Below are 14,847 nucleotides of genomic sequence, written 5' to 3'. Positions count from 1 at the left end.
TATGTCCTATATGTTAATACATCTTTGTAGAAGACCAATCAAGTGGTGGACAAACTTCTTCATATTGTTAAACATTCTGGGTTTAATGACTTTTTTATATCAATAAATGCCATTGGATCTTGGGATGGCGAAAACGGAAAAATTTATTGACCGACCACCGAGCCTCATTAGCCGGTTGAAACCGGTTAACCAATTAGTTTAAAATATTCTACGCTATTTGAAATAACAGCCATTTAGTTTGAAGTAGTGCTAACAATAATAAAGAAAGATAATGATCATCACCTGATCTGTTACCACTGAAATGAAGATGTAATGTATTTCCATATTTAAGCACTGTATCACACAAGTTGCAACTTACATCTGTGTCATTCTTGTTGGTGAAATGGTCTCACACACTACTCTTCCTCGCACGCTTCCTCCTGTCGTCTGCCCTGGCGCTAACCTAGAGTGTGTTAGCCTGTAGCCTTTACTGTTCACAAGCCTTGTGAGCGCGCGAACCCAAACGCTGTGACCTCGCGCCAAATGTTTTTATTGGTTTATTAAGTACAAACGGGCGAGTTATGAAAAATTGAGTGTGAGGGATTTGTTCACTTCACACAAAAAGATCTTGGCATGAGATGGCTAACTCTAGTAGCGTTTAGTCCACTGTCTATAATAGACTAATTTAGAGATCACTTTTTTTTTTAAACCGACTACCAATAACTTTGATCGGTTAACGTTGATACGGTCAACCATCGGTCAAACGGTCATCGGTAAACATACCTAATTGGATCATGATGTAAAGTTGTCTAAAGTTGCTTGTGTGGGCATGAGTAAAGAAAGAGGAAGAAACATGTTCTGTCTGTGCAAGCATTTTAAAATACACACTGTTAACCACAAGAAATTCTTCAGTATAACGCCTGCTGGACTCACCAGAACACGGTAAGAGTTACACTGGATACTGTGTGAATATAGTCAGAGTAATAATGTTGTAGAAACCACTGACCTATAATCAATTGGAAATATATTCAATGAAACATTATTTATGGAAATATTTTTAAAGCTAAAGATTGTTTTTAAAATGCTCAGTGTGTGTGTTATACCTTTGATTCCCAATCCTGGTTCTCGAGGATCCCCAATACTGCACAATTTTGATGTCTCTCTTATCTGACACACCCATCTAAGGTCTGTGAGCCTTTAATAACGAGAATTGAATAAGGTGTGGTTTATTAGGGAAACATGCTGGGGAGTCCGTCTACGGAGAGCCTGGCCACTCCCTATTAAGTCCTATTGTACCGAATTTTAGTTGTAGTTCCACCAGAGTTCGACTGGGGGCGATCGCCTGAGTGCAAAATGGATAGGAGTCTATGGAGCTACACGGCTAAATGTGTCTGTTTCACCCGATTGCCGTTGAGAAATCTCAGATTTGATTGTAGGTTTCGCAAGTTCAACATGGATTATAGGTCGAAAGTTGAATGAACGAGTGTGTTTACCTGTGTCCGCTGTGTTGTGTGTTTACCTGTGTCCGCTGTGTTGTGTGTTTACCTGTGTTCGCTGTGTTGTGTGTTTACCTGTGTCCGCTGTGTTGTGTGTTTATCTGTGTCCGATGTGTTGTGTTTACCTGTGTCCGCTGTGTTGTGTGTTTACCTGTGTCCGCTGTGTTGTGTGTTTACCTGTGTCCGATGTGTTGTGTTTACCTGTGTCCGCTGTGTTGTGTGTTTACCTGTGTCCGCTGTGTTGTGTGTTTACCTGTGTTCGCTGTGTCGTGTGTTTACCTGTGTTCGCTGTGATGTGTGTTTATCTGTGTCCGCTGTGTTGTGTGTTTACCTGTGTCAGCTATGTCGTGTTTACCTGTGTCCACTGTGTTGTGTGTTTACCTGTGTCAGCTGTGTTGTGTGTTTACCTGTGTCAGCTGTGTTGCGTGTTTATCTGTGTCCGCTGTGATGTGTGTTTACCTGTGTCCACTGTGTTGTGTGTTTACTTGTGTTCGCTGTGTTGTGTGTTTACCTGTGTCCGCTGTGTTGTGTGTTTACCTGTGTCCGCTGTGTTGCGTGTTTATCTGTGTCCGCTGTGATGTGTGTTTACCTGTGTTCGCTGTGTTGTGTGTTTACCTGTGTCCGCTGTGTTGTGTGTTTACCTGTGTCAGCTGTGTTGCGTGTTTATCTGTGTCCGCTGTGATGTGTGTTTACCTGTGTTCGCTGTGTTGTGTGTTTACCTGTGTCAGCTGTGTTGTGTGTTTACCTGTGTCCGCTGTGTTGTGTGTTTACCTGTGTCCGCTGTGTCGTGTGTTTACCTGTGTCCGCTGTGTTGTGTGTTTACCTGTGTTCGCTGTGTTGTGTGTTTACCTGTGTCTGCTGTGTTGTGTGTTTACCTGTGTCAGCTGTGTTGTGTGTTTACCTGTGTCAGCTGTGTTGTGTGTTTACCTGTGTCAGCTGTGTTGTGTGTTTACCTGTGTCCGCTGTGTTGTGTGTTTACCTGTGTCCGCTGTGTTGTGTGTTTACCTGTGTCCGCTGTGTTGTGTTTACCTGTGTCAGCTGTGTTGTGTGTTTTACCTTTGTCCGCTATGTTGTGTGTTTACCTGTGTCAGCTGTGTTGTGTGTTTACCTGTGTCCGCTGTGTTGTGTGTTTACCTGTGTCCGCTGTGTTGTGTGTTTACCTGTGTCCGCTGTGTTGCGTGTTTATCTGTGTCCGATGTGATGTGTGTTTACCTGTGTTCGCTGTGTTGTGTGTTTACCTGTGTCAGCTGTGTTGTGTGTTTACCTGTGTCCGCTGTGTTGTGTGTTTACCTGTGTCCACTGTGTTGTGTGTTTACCTGTGTCAGCTGTGTTGCGTGTTTATCTGTGTCCGCTGTGTCGTGTGTTTACCTGTGTCCGCTGTGTTGTGTGTTTACCTGTGTCAGCTGTGTTGTGTGTTTACATGTGTCAGCTGTGTTGTGTGTTTACCTGTGTCCGCTGTGTTGTGTGTTTACCTGTGTTCGCTGTGTTGTGTGTTTACCTGTATTCGCTGTGTTGTGTGTTTACCTGTGTTCGCTGTGTTGTGTGTTTACCTGTGTCCGCTGTGTTGTGTTTACCTGCGTCAGCTGTGTTGTGTGTTTACCTGTGTAAGCTGTGTTGTGTGTTTACCTGTGTTCGCTGTGTTGTGTGTTTACTTGTGTCCGCTGTGTTGTGTGTTTACCTGTGTCAGCTGTGTTGTGTGTTTACCTGTGTTCGCTGTGTTGTGTGTTTACCTGTGACCGCTGTGTTGTGTGTTTATCTGTGTCCGCTGTGTTGTGCGTTTACCTTTGTCAGCTGTGTTGTGTGTTTATCTGTGTCCACTGTGTTGTGTGTTTACCTGTGTCCGCTGTGTTGTGTGTTTACCTGTGTTCGCTGTGTTGTGTGTTTACCTGTGTCCGCTCTGTTGTGTGTTTACCTGTGTCCGCTGTGTTGTGTGTTTATCTGTGTCCGCTGTGTTGTGTGTTTACCTGTGTCCGCTGTGTTGTGTGTTTACCTGTGTCAGCTGTGTTGTGTGTTTACCTGTGTTGTGTGTTTACCTGTGTCAGCTGTGTTGTGTGTTTACCTGTGTCCGCTGTGTTGTGTGTTTACCTGTGTCAGCTGTGTTGTGTGTTTACCTGTGTCAACTGTGTTGTGTTTACCTGTGTCCGCTGTTTTGTGTGTTTACCTGTGTCCACTGTGTTGTGTGTTTACCTCTGTCAGCTGTTTTTTTGTGTGTTTAGCTGTGTCGGCTGTGTTGTGTGTTTACCTGTGTCAGCTGTGTTGTGTGTTTACCTGTGTCAGCTGTGTTGTGTGTTTATATGTGTCCGCTGTGTTGTGTGTTTACCTGTGTCAGCTGTGTTGTGTGTTTACCTGTGTCCGCTGTGTCGTGTGTTTACCCGTGTCAGCTGTGTCGTGTGTTTACCTGTGTCCGCTGTGTTGTGTGTTTACCTGTGTCAGCTGTGTTGTGTGTTTACCTGTGTCCGCTGTGTTGTGTTTACCTGTGTCCGCTGTGTTGTGTTTACCTGTGTCAGCTGTGTTGTGTGTTTATCTGTGTCAGCTGTGTTGTGTGTTTACCTGTGTCAGCTGTGTTGTGTGTTTATCTGTGTCCGCTGTGTTGTGTGTTTACCTGTGTCAGCTGTGTCGTGTGTTTACCCGTGTCAGCTGTGTCGTGTGTTTACCTGTGTCAGCTGTGTTGTGTGTTTCCCTGTGTCCGCTGTGTTGTGTGTTTACCTGTGTCAGCTGTGTCGTGTGTTTACCCGTGTCAGCTGTGTCGTGTGTTTACTTGTGTCAGCTGTGTTGTGTTTTTATCTGTGTCAGCTGTGTTGTGTGTTTATCTGTGTCCGCTGTTTTGTGTGTTTACCTGTGTCCGCTGTGTTGTGTTTACCTGTGTCCGCTGTGTTGTGTGTTTACCTGTGTCAGCTGTGTTGTGTGTTTATCTGTGTCCGCTGTGTTGTGTGTTTACCTGTGTCCGCTGTGTTGTGTTTACCTGTGTCCGCTGTGTTGTGTTTACCTGTGTCCGCTGTGTTGTGTGTTTACCTGTGTCAGCTGTGTTGTGTGTTTTTCTGTGTCCACTGTGTTGTGTGTTTACCTGTGTCCGCTGTGTTGTGTGTTTACCTGTGTCAGCTGTGTTGTGTGTTTACCTGTGTCCGCTGTGTTGTGTTTACCTGTGTCCGCTGTGTTGTGTGTTTACCTGTGTCAGCTGTGTTGTTTGTTTATCTGTGTCAGCTGTGTTGTGTGTTTATCTGTGTCCGCTGTGTTGTGTGTTTACCTGTGTCCGCTGTGATGTGTTTACCTGTTTCCACTGTGTTGTGTGTTTACCTGTGTCAGCTGTGTTGTGTGTTTATCTGTGTCCGCTGTGTTGTGTTTACCTGTGTCCGCTGTGTTGTGTTTACCTGTGTCCGCTGTGTTGTGTTTACCTGTGTCCGCTGTGTTGTGTGTTTACCTGTGTCCGCTGTGTTGTGTGTTTACCTGTGTCCGCTGTGTCGTGTGTTTACCTGTGTCCGCTGTGTTGTGTGTTTACCTGTGTCCGCTGTGTTGTGTGTTTACCTGTGTCAGCTGTGTTGTGTGTTTACCTGTGTCCGCTGTGTTGTGTGTTTACCTGTGTCCGCTGTGTTGTGTGTTTACCTGTGTCCGCTGTGTTGTGTGTTTACCTGTGTCCGCTGTGTTGTGTTTACCTGTGTCCGCTGTGTTGTGTTTACCTGTGTCCGCTGTGTTGTGTTTACCTGTGTCCGCTGTGTTGTGTGTTTACCTGTGTCAGCTGTGTTGTGTGTTTACCTGTGTCAGCTGTGTTGTGTGTTTATCTGTGTCCACTGTGTTGTGTGTTTACCTGTGTCCTCTGTGTTGTGTGTTTACCTGTGTCAGCTGTGTTGTGTGTTTACCTGTGTCCGCTGTGTCGTGTGTTTACCTGTGTCCACTGTGTTGTGTGTTTACCTGTGTCAGCTGTGTTGTGTGTTTACCTGTGTCCGCTGTGTTGTGTGTTTACCTGTGTCCGCTGTGTTGTGTGTTTACCTGTGTACACTGTGTTGTGTGTTTACCTGTGTCAGCTGTGTTGTCGATGTCTCGAGAGAAAAGAAAGTGCAGAGCCTGAAAGCACAAAGTGACTGAAGGATTGCCGTAAAGCAGCATCTCTGGTCGTACGATGTGTATGACGTCTTTGACATTTTAAAAGACTTTTTAAAGCAAATAAGTGACTCTAAAAAATCTAACACCCAGCAATGTGTAATTTCTTTGCATCTCCTTTCGAATACAACATTCAAATTACTAGACAAAAAAATGATATCCAGAGAAAAGTGGATTTTGAGGGGTATAGCTTCATAGACCTCCATTCATTCTGCACTCGTCCTGTGAGCGCCCTCATATGGAGCCAGAGTGGAACTGCAGCCAGTGCAGAAGCCGGAAGTTTACTGAGAGTCAGTTCTCCCCTTATTAGACATTCTCTGGGATCGTCCAGGACCAGCATTAGGATCATACTGTATTATTGTTCTTGCAGTGATGTCACTGATAATGGCTCCGCCTCTTCCTCTGGTGTTTCTGCTCATGATTCATGGTGAGTCGCTCCTGATGGAGAATATTTTAACGTTCTTTAGTCTCTTATCTAAGTCTTTCTTTCAAATCACGGGTTTTCAACGGGAGTCCGGCAGTCGTTGAATCCACTGTTAAAACCCCTTTCACTTCAGCTAATTAATCCCTCTGAAATTAATGTACAATATAAATAGGAGCATCAATAATGATAATTTTAATGTTTTTGCTATTTCAGAATTCCGTGTGTTCTACAAAAAAAATAAAACAATGTACATAATCCCTGTACTGTGTTTTGTAGGACTTTTATGTTGAAGTATATTATTAATTCCCTGTTGTTTCTGTGTTCACTTTTCCTGTTTTGCCTTGTTTGTCACCATAGTTACACTCATTATTTCCCATGACATCAATCACCAACTCCTGTCCTTCATCATCCCCTTGTTAACCTGTGTATATAAACCTCTGTCCCTGTGTATATAAACCTTGTTGTTTATCGGTCATTTCTCCTGTTTGTGTGTTCCTGTTGTTACTCCCCTGGCTTCTGTGTGGATTATTCTCTTGTTCTTGGACTGATTTCTCTCTCTCTCTCTCTCTCTCTCTCTCTCTCTCTCTCTCTCTCTCTCTCTCTCTCTCTCTCTCTCTCTCTCTCTCTCTCTCTCTCTCTCTCTCTCTCTCTCGCTCTCTCGCTCTCGCTCTCGCTCTCTCTCTCTCTCTAGGCAGATATAGCTGTGCTGTAGACGGACACACTCACATCTCTCCTGCTGTTCAGCTCAATGTCATGTGTGAGTATCTATTTTATTTGCACTTTTTCTTTCCAAATTAAGAGGATTCCAGTGATGGGCAAAAAGTATGTGCAGTTCTTGTAATTAATGGGTTTCATGGTCCAACATCTAATGGAAAGCTTTTGCAGAAGAGTGAAAGCATTATTTTGAAATTAAATATCCAACATGCACATGTGGTTCACAGTGTTACAGAGTCAGAGTGAGATCTTGATCAGGCGACCCTTCACCATCTTCACACTTTAAATATTCATGTAAAAGCTTCAAATTTTATTGACAGCTGGAGTTTTATTAGGGAAATACTAGTGGTTAAAAATAATATTTGAAAAAAATAATAATAAAAATAAACTGTAGATCCCTCAGAGAGATGCAGTGTGCTAACAGTCTCTCATGATGATTGGCCTATTAACATTTGCGTGTGGCTGAATGTTTGTTCACTCAATCCCAAGTAACAAACACCAGTGAACATGGATGGAAATGGTAGCAGTATATAAAAAATGTGGGGGCCAGAATCACATCTATGTAAACATCATCTAAACATCTACGATTCCAAATTGTCTATGAATTGTTAATGATATCTATGTTTTTCTGTGTTAGATCCTCCCAGGAGCTTCTCAGTGTCTATCAGTGGATCTGGTGTAATAGTGGAGGGAGATTCAGTGACTCTGAACTGCATCAGTGACTCAAACCCTCCTGCAGAACTCCACTGGTTTAAAGGAGTAAAGTTTGTAGGATCTGGAAGAATCTTCAGCATCTCAAAGATCAGCTCTGATGACACTGGAGAATACAAGTGCAAGTCCATCAATGAAGGGAAATACTCTAATGCTGTGACTTTAAACGTCATGTGTGAGTAAACGATCATCTCTACACTGTTTCAAATTTCCAAATTCATTCATTTTGTAATATTTATTGTAAATTTTCAAATTTGTTCTTTTTAGACTCTCCCAGGAATGTCTCAGTGTCCATCAGTCCATCTGGTGTAATAGTGGAGGGAGATTCAGTGACTCTGAACTGCATCAGTGACTCAAACCCTCCTGCAGAAATCATCTGGATTAAAGGAGGAACGATTGTAGGATCTGGAAGAATCTTCAGCATCTCAAAGATCAGCTCTGATGACCGTGGAGAATACAAGTGCAAGTCCATCAATGAACATGGAGAGAAATACTCTGATAATGTGTCTTTAAACGTCATGTGTGAGTAAACGATCATCTCTACACTGTTTCAAATTTCCAAATTCATTCATTTTGTAATATTTATTGTAAATTTTCAAATTTGTTCTTTTTAGACTCTCCCAGGAGCATCTCAGTGTTGATCAGTGGATCTGGTGTAATAGTGGAGGGAGATTCAGTGACTCTGAACTGCATCAGTGACTCAAACCCTCCGGCTCTGAACATTACGTGGTTTAAAGGAGGAATGTTTGTAGGATCTGGAAGAATCCTCAACATCTCAAAGATCAGCTCTGATGACAGTGGAGAATACAAGTGCAAGTCCATCAATGAACATGGAGAGAAATACTCTGATACTGTGACTTTAAACGTCATGTGTGAGTTAAAGATAGTTCAGTATCTGTGACCTTAAATCCTCTAAACGTAGTCTGTCATCAAAATTGTAATGGTTGATCCTACCAATTTTTTTCTGAGCTAGATCCTCCAAAGAGAGTGTCCATCTCAGTGTCCATCATTCAGTCTGGTCAGATTTGGGCGGGAAATTCGGTGACTCTGAACTGCCTCAGTGACTCAAACCCTCCGGCTCTGAACTTCAGCTGGTTTAAGGAGAATGAAGCCTCAGCTGTTGGATCTGGACAGAGATTCAGTGCACTACAGAGTGGACGCTTCTACTGTCAGGCTCACAATCAACATGGATCTCAGAGATCAGACGCTATATCTGTCACAGGTGAAGCTTTTACTAACACACTCCTGTATCTTCACATCATTCATCAGTTTGGAGAGTTAATCATGATGATCTTCCTCTTTCAGTTCTTCATGTTGCTGGTCTGAATGTGATTGTGATCACAGCGGCTTCTGGAGGATTATTCATCATCATCATAATCATATTATTATTATTATCATTTATTATGTAAATAAAAGTATATCAAAAAAGAGTACATAAATATAATACTTTCAAACTAATTCAGAAAGATATTTGATTGTTAATGGTATATGAAATTACTTGTTTGTGTTTTTGACAGTCAGAAGAAAAGAATGAACAGAAGATCTGCTATAAATGAGGTGAGATCATCAAAGAACCACAGAATAATATCATTGAAAGGATAACATTTTATAAAGAAAAACGTTTTTACGGCTGGTCCAATGTGAAATATTGATTTGAGCATAATTATGTTTTACTGTTTGAATAAGAGACTGTAGAGAGTGATAACTGGGATGAACATAGTATCAAAATGATTAACACGTGCAAGCTCAATTTTCATTCTGAAATGTTTTTATTAGGGAATCCAAAAATTTGACAATCATTGTTACATCATTGCAAGCTCAATTTTCAATTAGCTTGATTAATATTGCAGATATGTTTTACTATCCACAACCAAATTTATTTTAACTTGTGTGTGCAAAATACAACATTTAATGAATGTGTAGCAAAAATGAAATGATTCAGTGAAAATTAAAAATATATATATTTTTAACAGGCTCAGGAAGGAAAGTGCCATTAACGTGAAACTGCACGTCGCGTTCATGCTATAAAGTTTTCCTCCTATAGAGCCTATCATAAAGATAAAGCTTAACGCCAATACAGTAAGACGGTGATATTAAAACTCAGTGGCCGATACACCTTATTGAACATGAAACGCGCTATTGCAAAGAGTTTATTGAGTTGGCAAAGACTCTTCCTTCATTGTTACGGCAACAGTTTGTCAAGTCAGATTACATAATATGTTGGGAAATTATCAGAATGCTCAGACATCTCATGACAAACTGACAAATACTGAGACTTGAACTCACAGTATTTAAAATGTGTTGTTTTGTGCTGTAAATCCTTCTCTTTGTTCCCTATCGATACGGTTCACTTGTACTGCATCGCTCCTTTTTCTCAAATTTTCTGAAGTTTGAATAAAATCACGCAGTGAAACTGCACGAGCAAATTACGCTCCAGAGCCGGCCAGTACTATAAAGGCACATTTCAGTGCATTCTGCGGCTAAGTGAACGGTAAATGGACTGCATTTATTTAGCGCTTTCACAGACCCATGGCCACCAAAGCGCTTTACATGTTGCCTAACATTCACTCATTCATACACCGACGGCGGTGTCAGCCATGCAATGCACCATCCAGCTCGTCGGGAGCAGCTGGGATTAGGTGTCTTGCTCATGGACACCTCAACACTTGGTCAGGTGGAACCGGGGATTGAACCACCAACCTTCCGTTTTGTAGACAACCTACATGAACCACTGAACCACTGCCGCCCCTAAGAATGACAATAACAGAATAACAGAGCCTATTTCACTAAAAGAGTACTTTAACCTCTTAAGCACTTCGCTTGGCGGTGTTGTGCCGAATTTCGACCACCTGCCAAATTATTACCCCCCTCGTAGAAGTCAGTACCTGATTGGCTAATCCTAACCCCACCCCTAATCCTAACCCCGCCCCCATAACTAATCCTAAACCTACCAATGCTAGCGGGGTAATCATTTGGCTGGGGTTGAAATTTGGCTAAACACTGGCCCCGCCCCCGCAAGCCTCACTCATTGATAATGCATACTTTCACTACGAGAGCGCGAGTCTCGCCTCGCTGCATTATTGGACTACTTTCTCTGAAGAAAGCGGCGTGAAAGTTGAATGAAGCATTCTTGCCGGCTCTGTAGAATAATTAAAGAAACGCTGTGAGACTGGAGTACTGGCAGCAAGCTCCGGCAAAGTTCAATTAAGGCCCCGATCACACCAGACACGTTTTTTTTTGCAGTGAGAGGCGCCTTTTAAAAATTGTTTTCCTATGGCAGTGAGCGCTCTGCACACTGTTTATGTGCCCGAATCGCCTCGTGTTTTACCGCCTGTTGAGCCTCGCGTTTTTTTGCAGTATAAAAATAATCACCTCCGATCGGAAAAAATGCCCGACGTCATCGCGTTTTTTTCCACTGTCCAATCGAATGAATGGAGAGGCGGGCCTTCATTGTAGTGATGAAAGTTACAGTTGCTTTGAACGCCCGGAGAGTGCGATGATGGAGGATCAACTCGCGGGTTACCAGGAGCTAACGACTTCACGGACCATAACTACCACAATGTTAACAAAAAGTTAATAAAGTTAATAAAAAGCTGATATGACGTTTACTTGACTGACAGGACAGCTGTTTTGGTGGTTGTCTAGCAACATAAAAAATGCAGCGCACTGCTCGTTCCGTGTGATTGGCCAGTGCTGTGCGCCTCGCGTTTTCGAGCCTGAAAAACCCGTTAGGTGTGATCGGGGCCTAACTCTGACTCTTTTCTTAGCTTTCAATGTATTCACAACATTATCATATTTAACTTTACAGAACAACAATTACTTGTTGCTCTGTAACACAAAACGTTCCATTGAAGAAAATAACATTTCAATAAAGGGCTTTTCAGAAGTAACTTTTGTCTGAAGTTCTGTATTCAGCCCTGTTTAGCCTTGGCACTCTTGGGCCATTATTCAAGCGCCCTAGAATGACTGTTGTTCCGCAGTTATAAGCATAGTAATGAACCGTATCAATAGGGAACGTACTCAGTTACTGGCGTAACCTCGGTTCCCTGAGATAACGGGAACGAGTACTGTGTCACCGGCCGTGCTATATCATGCTGCACGACTTGCCGTATCGTCGCTTCAGTCGAATTAACCTGATTCCTATGGGAAGAATACATGCTTATATAAGGTCCTGCCCATTGGCTCGTGCAGTTTCACTGCGTGATTTTATTCAAACTTCAGTAAATCTGAGAAAAATTAGTTTTCCCATTGTGTCTAGCGATGCAGTACTTGTTATCTCAGGGAACCGAGGTTACGCTAGTAACTGAATACATTTCCCTGTAGAACGATGATCCCAGTGCAAACACATATACAGCTCTTGAGCTCAAGTCCAGATCCTCTGGCCTCTACGACACACTCACAGTAAGTGAAATGTTGAAAAATACATGTGCAAAACAGTTTGTTCATTCAAAATGTAGGTAATAATCTCTCAGTCTTTCACACAGTCTGTCCATCCCAAACCTGCTGTCCACCAGTCGGGCTCTTCTGAATATGGGAATCTGTCTCTTCAGTAGCACCTCAAGTCTCCTCGAGAAGAAACTTTCATCACTCTTAGATACTTAGAAACAGTCCTTACATTCAGTATTTTAAGATATACAAGCAATCTCACCAACAGTAATCAAATTATTTAAATCTGTGAGAAAGATTATTTGTACCATTGTAGTGTTGGCTATATTCATGTGTTTTTAAAAAATGTTTGCAGACCTGAGCAAATGTGTTTCTCTTGACAATAACAATACATACCCAGACGCCACGCTAAGATGAAGCACTTACTCATCTTCTGTTGCATCATTGGTAACGCCCACATCGCAACTACCAATGAAAATGAAGAACTTTGTGTGAACACACCTTTAGGTTTTCCATTCTGCAGGGAAGTGATGTTTCTCATAGCTTTTGTAGAAAGTAATGGATTATGTTCATTAATAAATGAGTTTACCACTGTGAGCAGTTGTTGAATTAAAGGACATGTGTGAGTATGTCATGCCGATAATATACAGCAATTTATTAAAGGGTTTTTATCTTTATTCCATTTTAAAATAACACATTTAATTATGAAAAGATACACAAGCCTCGATGTGTTTTCATACCACGTTTTGAAATTCTGATGCTTTGACGCTAGTGGGCGATGAGTAAACACATGATCTGAAAATGCTGTGGGTTTTTACACGTCAGGTGTTTAAAAAATATGAAAACATCCAATATACAGATGTTTCATAGATACTATACGATATAAGAAATAATTACAATTTGGCTACACAAATAAAACATAAATATTGTAGAGGTACAGAAGATTAATTTAAAATTAAAACACATATAAAACACTGATATTAATCATGAAAGACTTCACTTTATTAAGTTCCATAGTCTGTAAAATATCCATCAGTGTATTGAAGGATTTTACAGATATTATCAATAAATTGTGTTGTATTATTCAGCTTGTTCCTGGGTCTTATCTTTGCATTTACACGCATTTGACCAGCAGATGTCCTCAGAGAAACACTGTTACGTTATAATTAAAGAAAACTGGGTGAGGACTCAAATGCAGAAAGAATAAAGATTTATTGTAATAAAAGAAACAAAGTAAAACAAAAACCCACAAAGGGGGTAAATCTAGGGATGGCTGACGCGAAACAGTCATTCCGAAGCTTTGCGAGATCCCGAAGCGCAGATGTTTCGAAAAACACTGATCCGAAGCGTGATTCAAAACACCCATGTCACGTGACTAATCTCCCTCCACTATTACACCAGATGTACTGATGGACACTGAGACGCTCACTATAGATATTAGAAAATTATGAATTTACACGTGAACAATGTGTTGTTTGGTCCAACACACACACACACACACACACAGATTTGGTGCAACTACATTATGAGGACTCTCCATAGGCGTAATGTTTTTTATACTGAACAAACTGTCTGAACTGCATCAGTGACTCAAACCCTCCTGCAGAAATCAGCTGGATTAAAGGAGGAACGATTGTAGGATCTGGAAGAATCTTCAGCATCTCAAAGATCAGCTCTGATGACAGTGGAGAATACAAGTGCAAGTCCATCAATGAACATGGAGAGAAATACTCTGATACTGTGACTTTAAATATCATGTGTGAGTTAATGATCATCTGCACATTGTTCAAAAACTTAACATTTAGAATTTTCTAATATTTGTTGTGAATTTTCATTTTTGTCTTTAGATCCTCCCAGGAACGTCTCAGTGTTGATCAGTCCATCTGGTGTAATAGTGGAGGGAGATTCAGTGACTCTGAACTGCATCAGTGACTCAAACCCTCCGGCTCTGAACTTCAGCTGGTTTAAGGAGAATGAAGCCTCAGCTGTTGGATCTGGACAGAGGTTCAGTGCACTACAGAGTGGACGCTTCTACTGTCAGGCTCACAATCAACATGGATCTCAGAGATCAGACGCTGTATCTGTCACAGGTGAAGCTTTTATTAACACACTTCTGTATCTTCACATCATTCATCAGTTTGGAGAGTTAATCATGATGATCTTCCTCTTTCAGTTCTTCATGTTGCTGGTAGAAGTGTGATTGCGATCACAGCGGCTTCTGGAGGATTCTTCATCATCATCATCATCATCATCATCATATTATTATTATTATTATTTTTAATGTAAAAATCAATAAAGTTTGCGTAATTATATTTTCAAAATAATTCATAAAGATATTTGATTATTAAAACAATTAAATTACTTGTTTGTGTTTTTGACAGTCAGAAGAAAAGGATGAACAGAATATCTGCTATAAATGAGGTGAGATTATCAAAGAACCACAGAATAATATCATTAAAATAATTAAAATAGCTTTTTTGTATATTTAGAGATGTTGTTTTTATGGCTGGTCCAACTTGTTATCAAGTCAGATTACATCATCTCCCTCATATACTTTACTATATATTCTTAGACAAAAGTGCCAATAAAGTTGAGAGATAACGTTCTCCCTCAGCACTGGGTCATTGTTCATTCAACTGCTAATTCTGAGGACTGTAATGAGGCACATTGGGACATAAAATCTTACATCTTTAAAACATTAAAATACTCAATGATTCAATAGTACAGTCACAAGACAGAAACAATATGTGTGATTTTAACAGTTATATCCAATTTTACAACTCTGTTGTCATGACAACGCCACACCAGAAATACAACACACTAAAACCGCTGTTGAAATAATAAGGTACACATTTATGCCTCTAAATCCTGCAAAAATTAGCCCCCATTCACTTCAAGTACCTCACAATATTTTTTTATTTTTTTCAAGAAACAAAACAAAAAATACAATAATTTTTGTGTGGTAATCAGTATTATGCAACACATGTTTGAAAAAAAGTGTGTTGCATAATACAGTTAGAACTGATTAGATGTAATTATATC

The 14,847-nt window shown here is 41.0% G+C and overlaps 1 protein-coding gene across 1 annotated transcript; it reads left to right on the top strand.

Moving 5' to 3' along the window:
* Nucleotides 1-809: 809 nt before the first annotated feature.
* On the top strand, nt 810-12,891 carry LOC307000565 (B-cell receptor CD22-like). The gene is made up of 11 exons (XM_079616208.1): nt 810-921; nt 5,941-5,997; nt 6,686-6,751; nt 7,346-7,594; nt 7,687-7,941; nt 8,034-8,291; nt 8,393-8,641; nt 8,725-8,824; nt 8,937-8,976; nt 11,743-11,820; nt 11,904-12,891. Exons 2-11 carry the CDS (start codon nt 5,943-5,945, stop codon nt 11,970-11,972), a joined length of 1,419 nt encoding a protein of 472 aa, XP_079472334.1. The 5' UTR covers nt 810-921; nt 5,941-5,942; the 3' UTR covers nt 11,973-12,891.
* Nucleotides 12,892-14,847: the final 1,956 nt, after the last annotated feature.

The sequence above is a fragment of the Phoxinus phoxinus genome (genome assembly GCF_949152265.1).
Source record: "Phoxinus phoxinus genome assembly, chromosome: 6".
NCBI lineage: Eukaryota > Metazoa > Chordata > Actinopteri > Cypriniformes > Leuciscidae > Phoxinus > Phoxinus phoxinus.
The sequence above is the reverse complement of the archived record's forward strand: the minus strand, read 5'-3'. Positions and strand labels throughout refer to the sequence as shown.

Coding starts and splice junctions, on each gene's coding strand:
- LOC307000565 (XM_079616208.1), top strand. CDS start 5,943: ATGTCACTGATAATGGCTCCGCCTCTTCCTCTGGTGTTTCTGCTCATG. Junction 5,998..6,685: donor GTTTCTGCTCATGATTCATG/GTGAGTCGCTCC, acceptor CTCTCTCTCTAG/GCAGATATAGCTGTGCTGTA. Junction 7,942..8,033: donor TGTGTCTTTAAACGTCATGT/GTGAGTAAACGA, acceptor TGTTCTTTTTAG/ACTCTCCCAGGAGCATCTCA.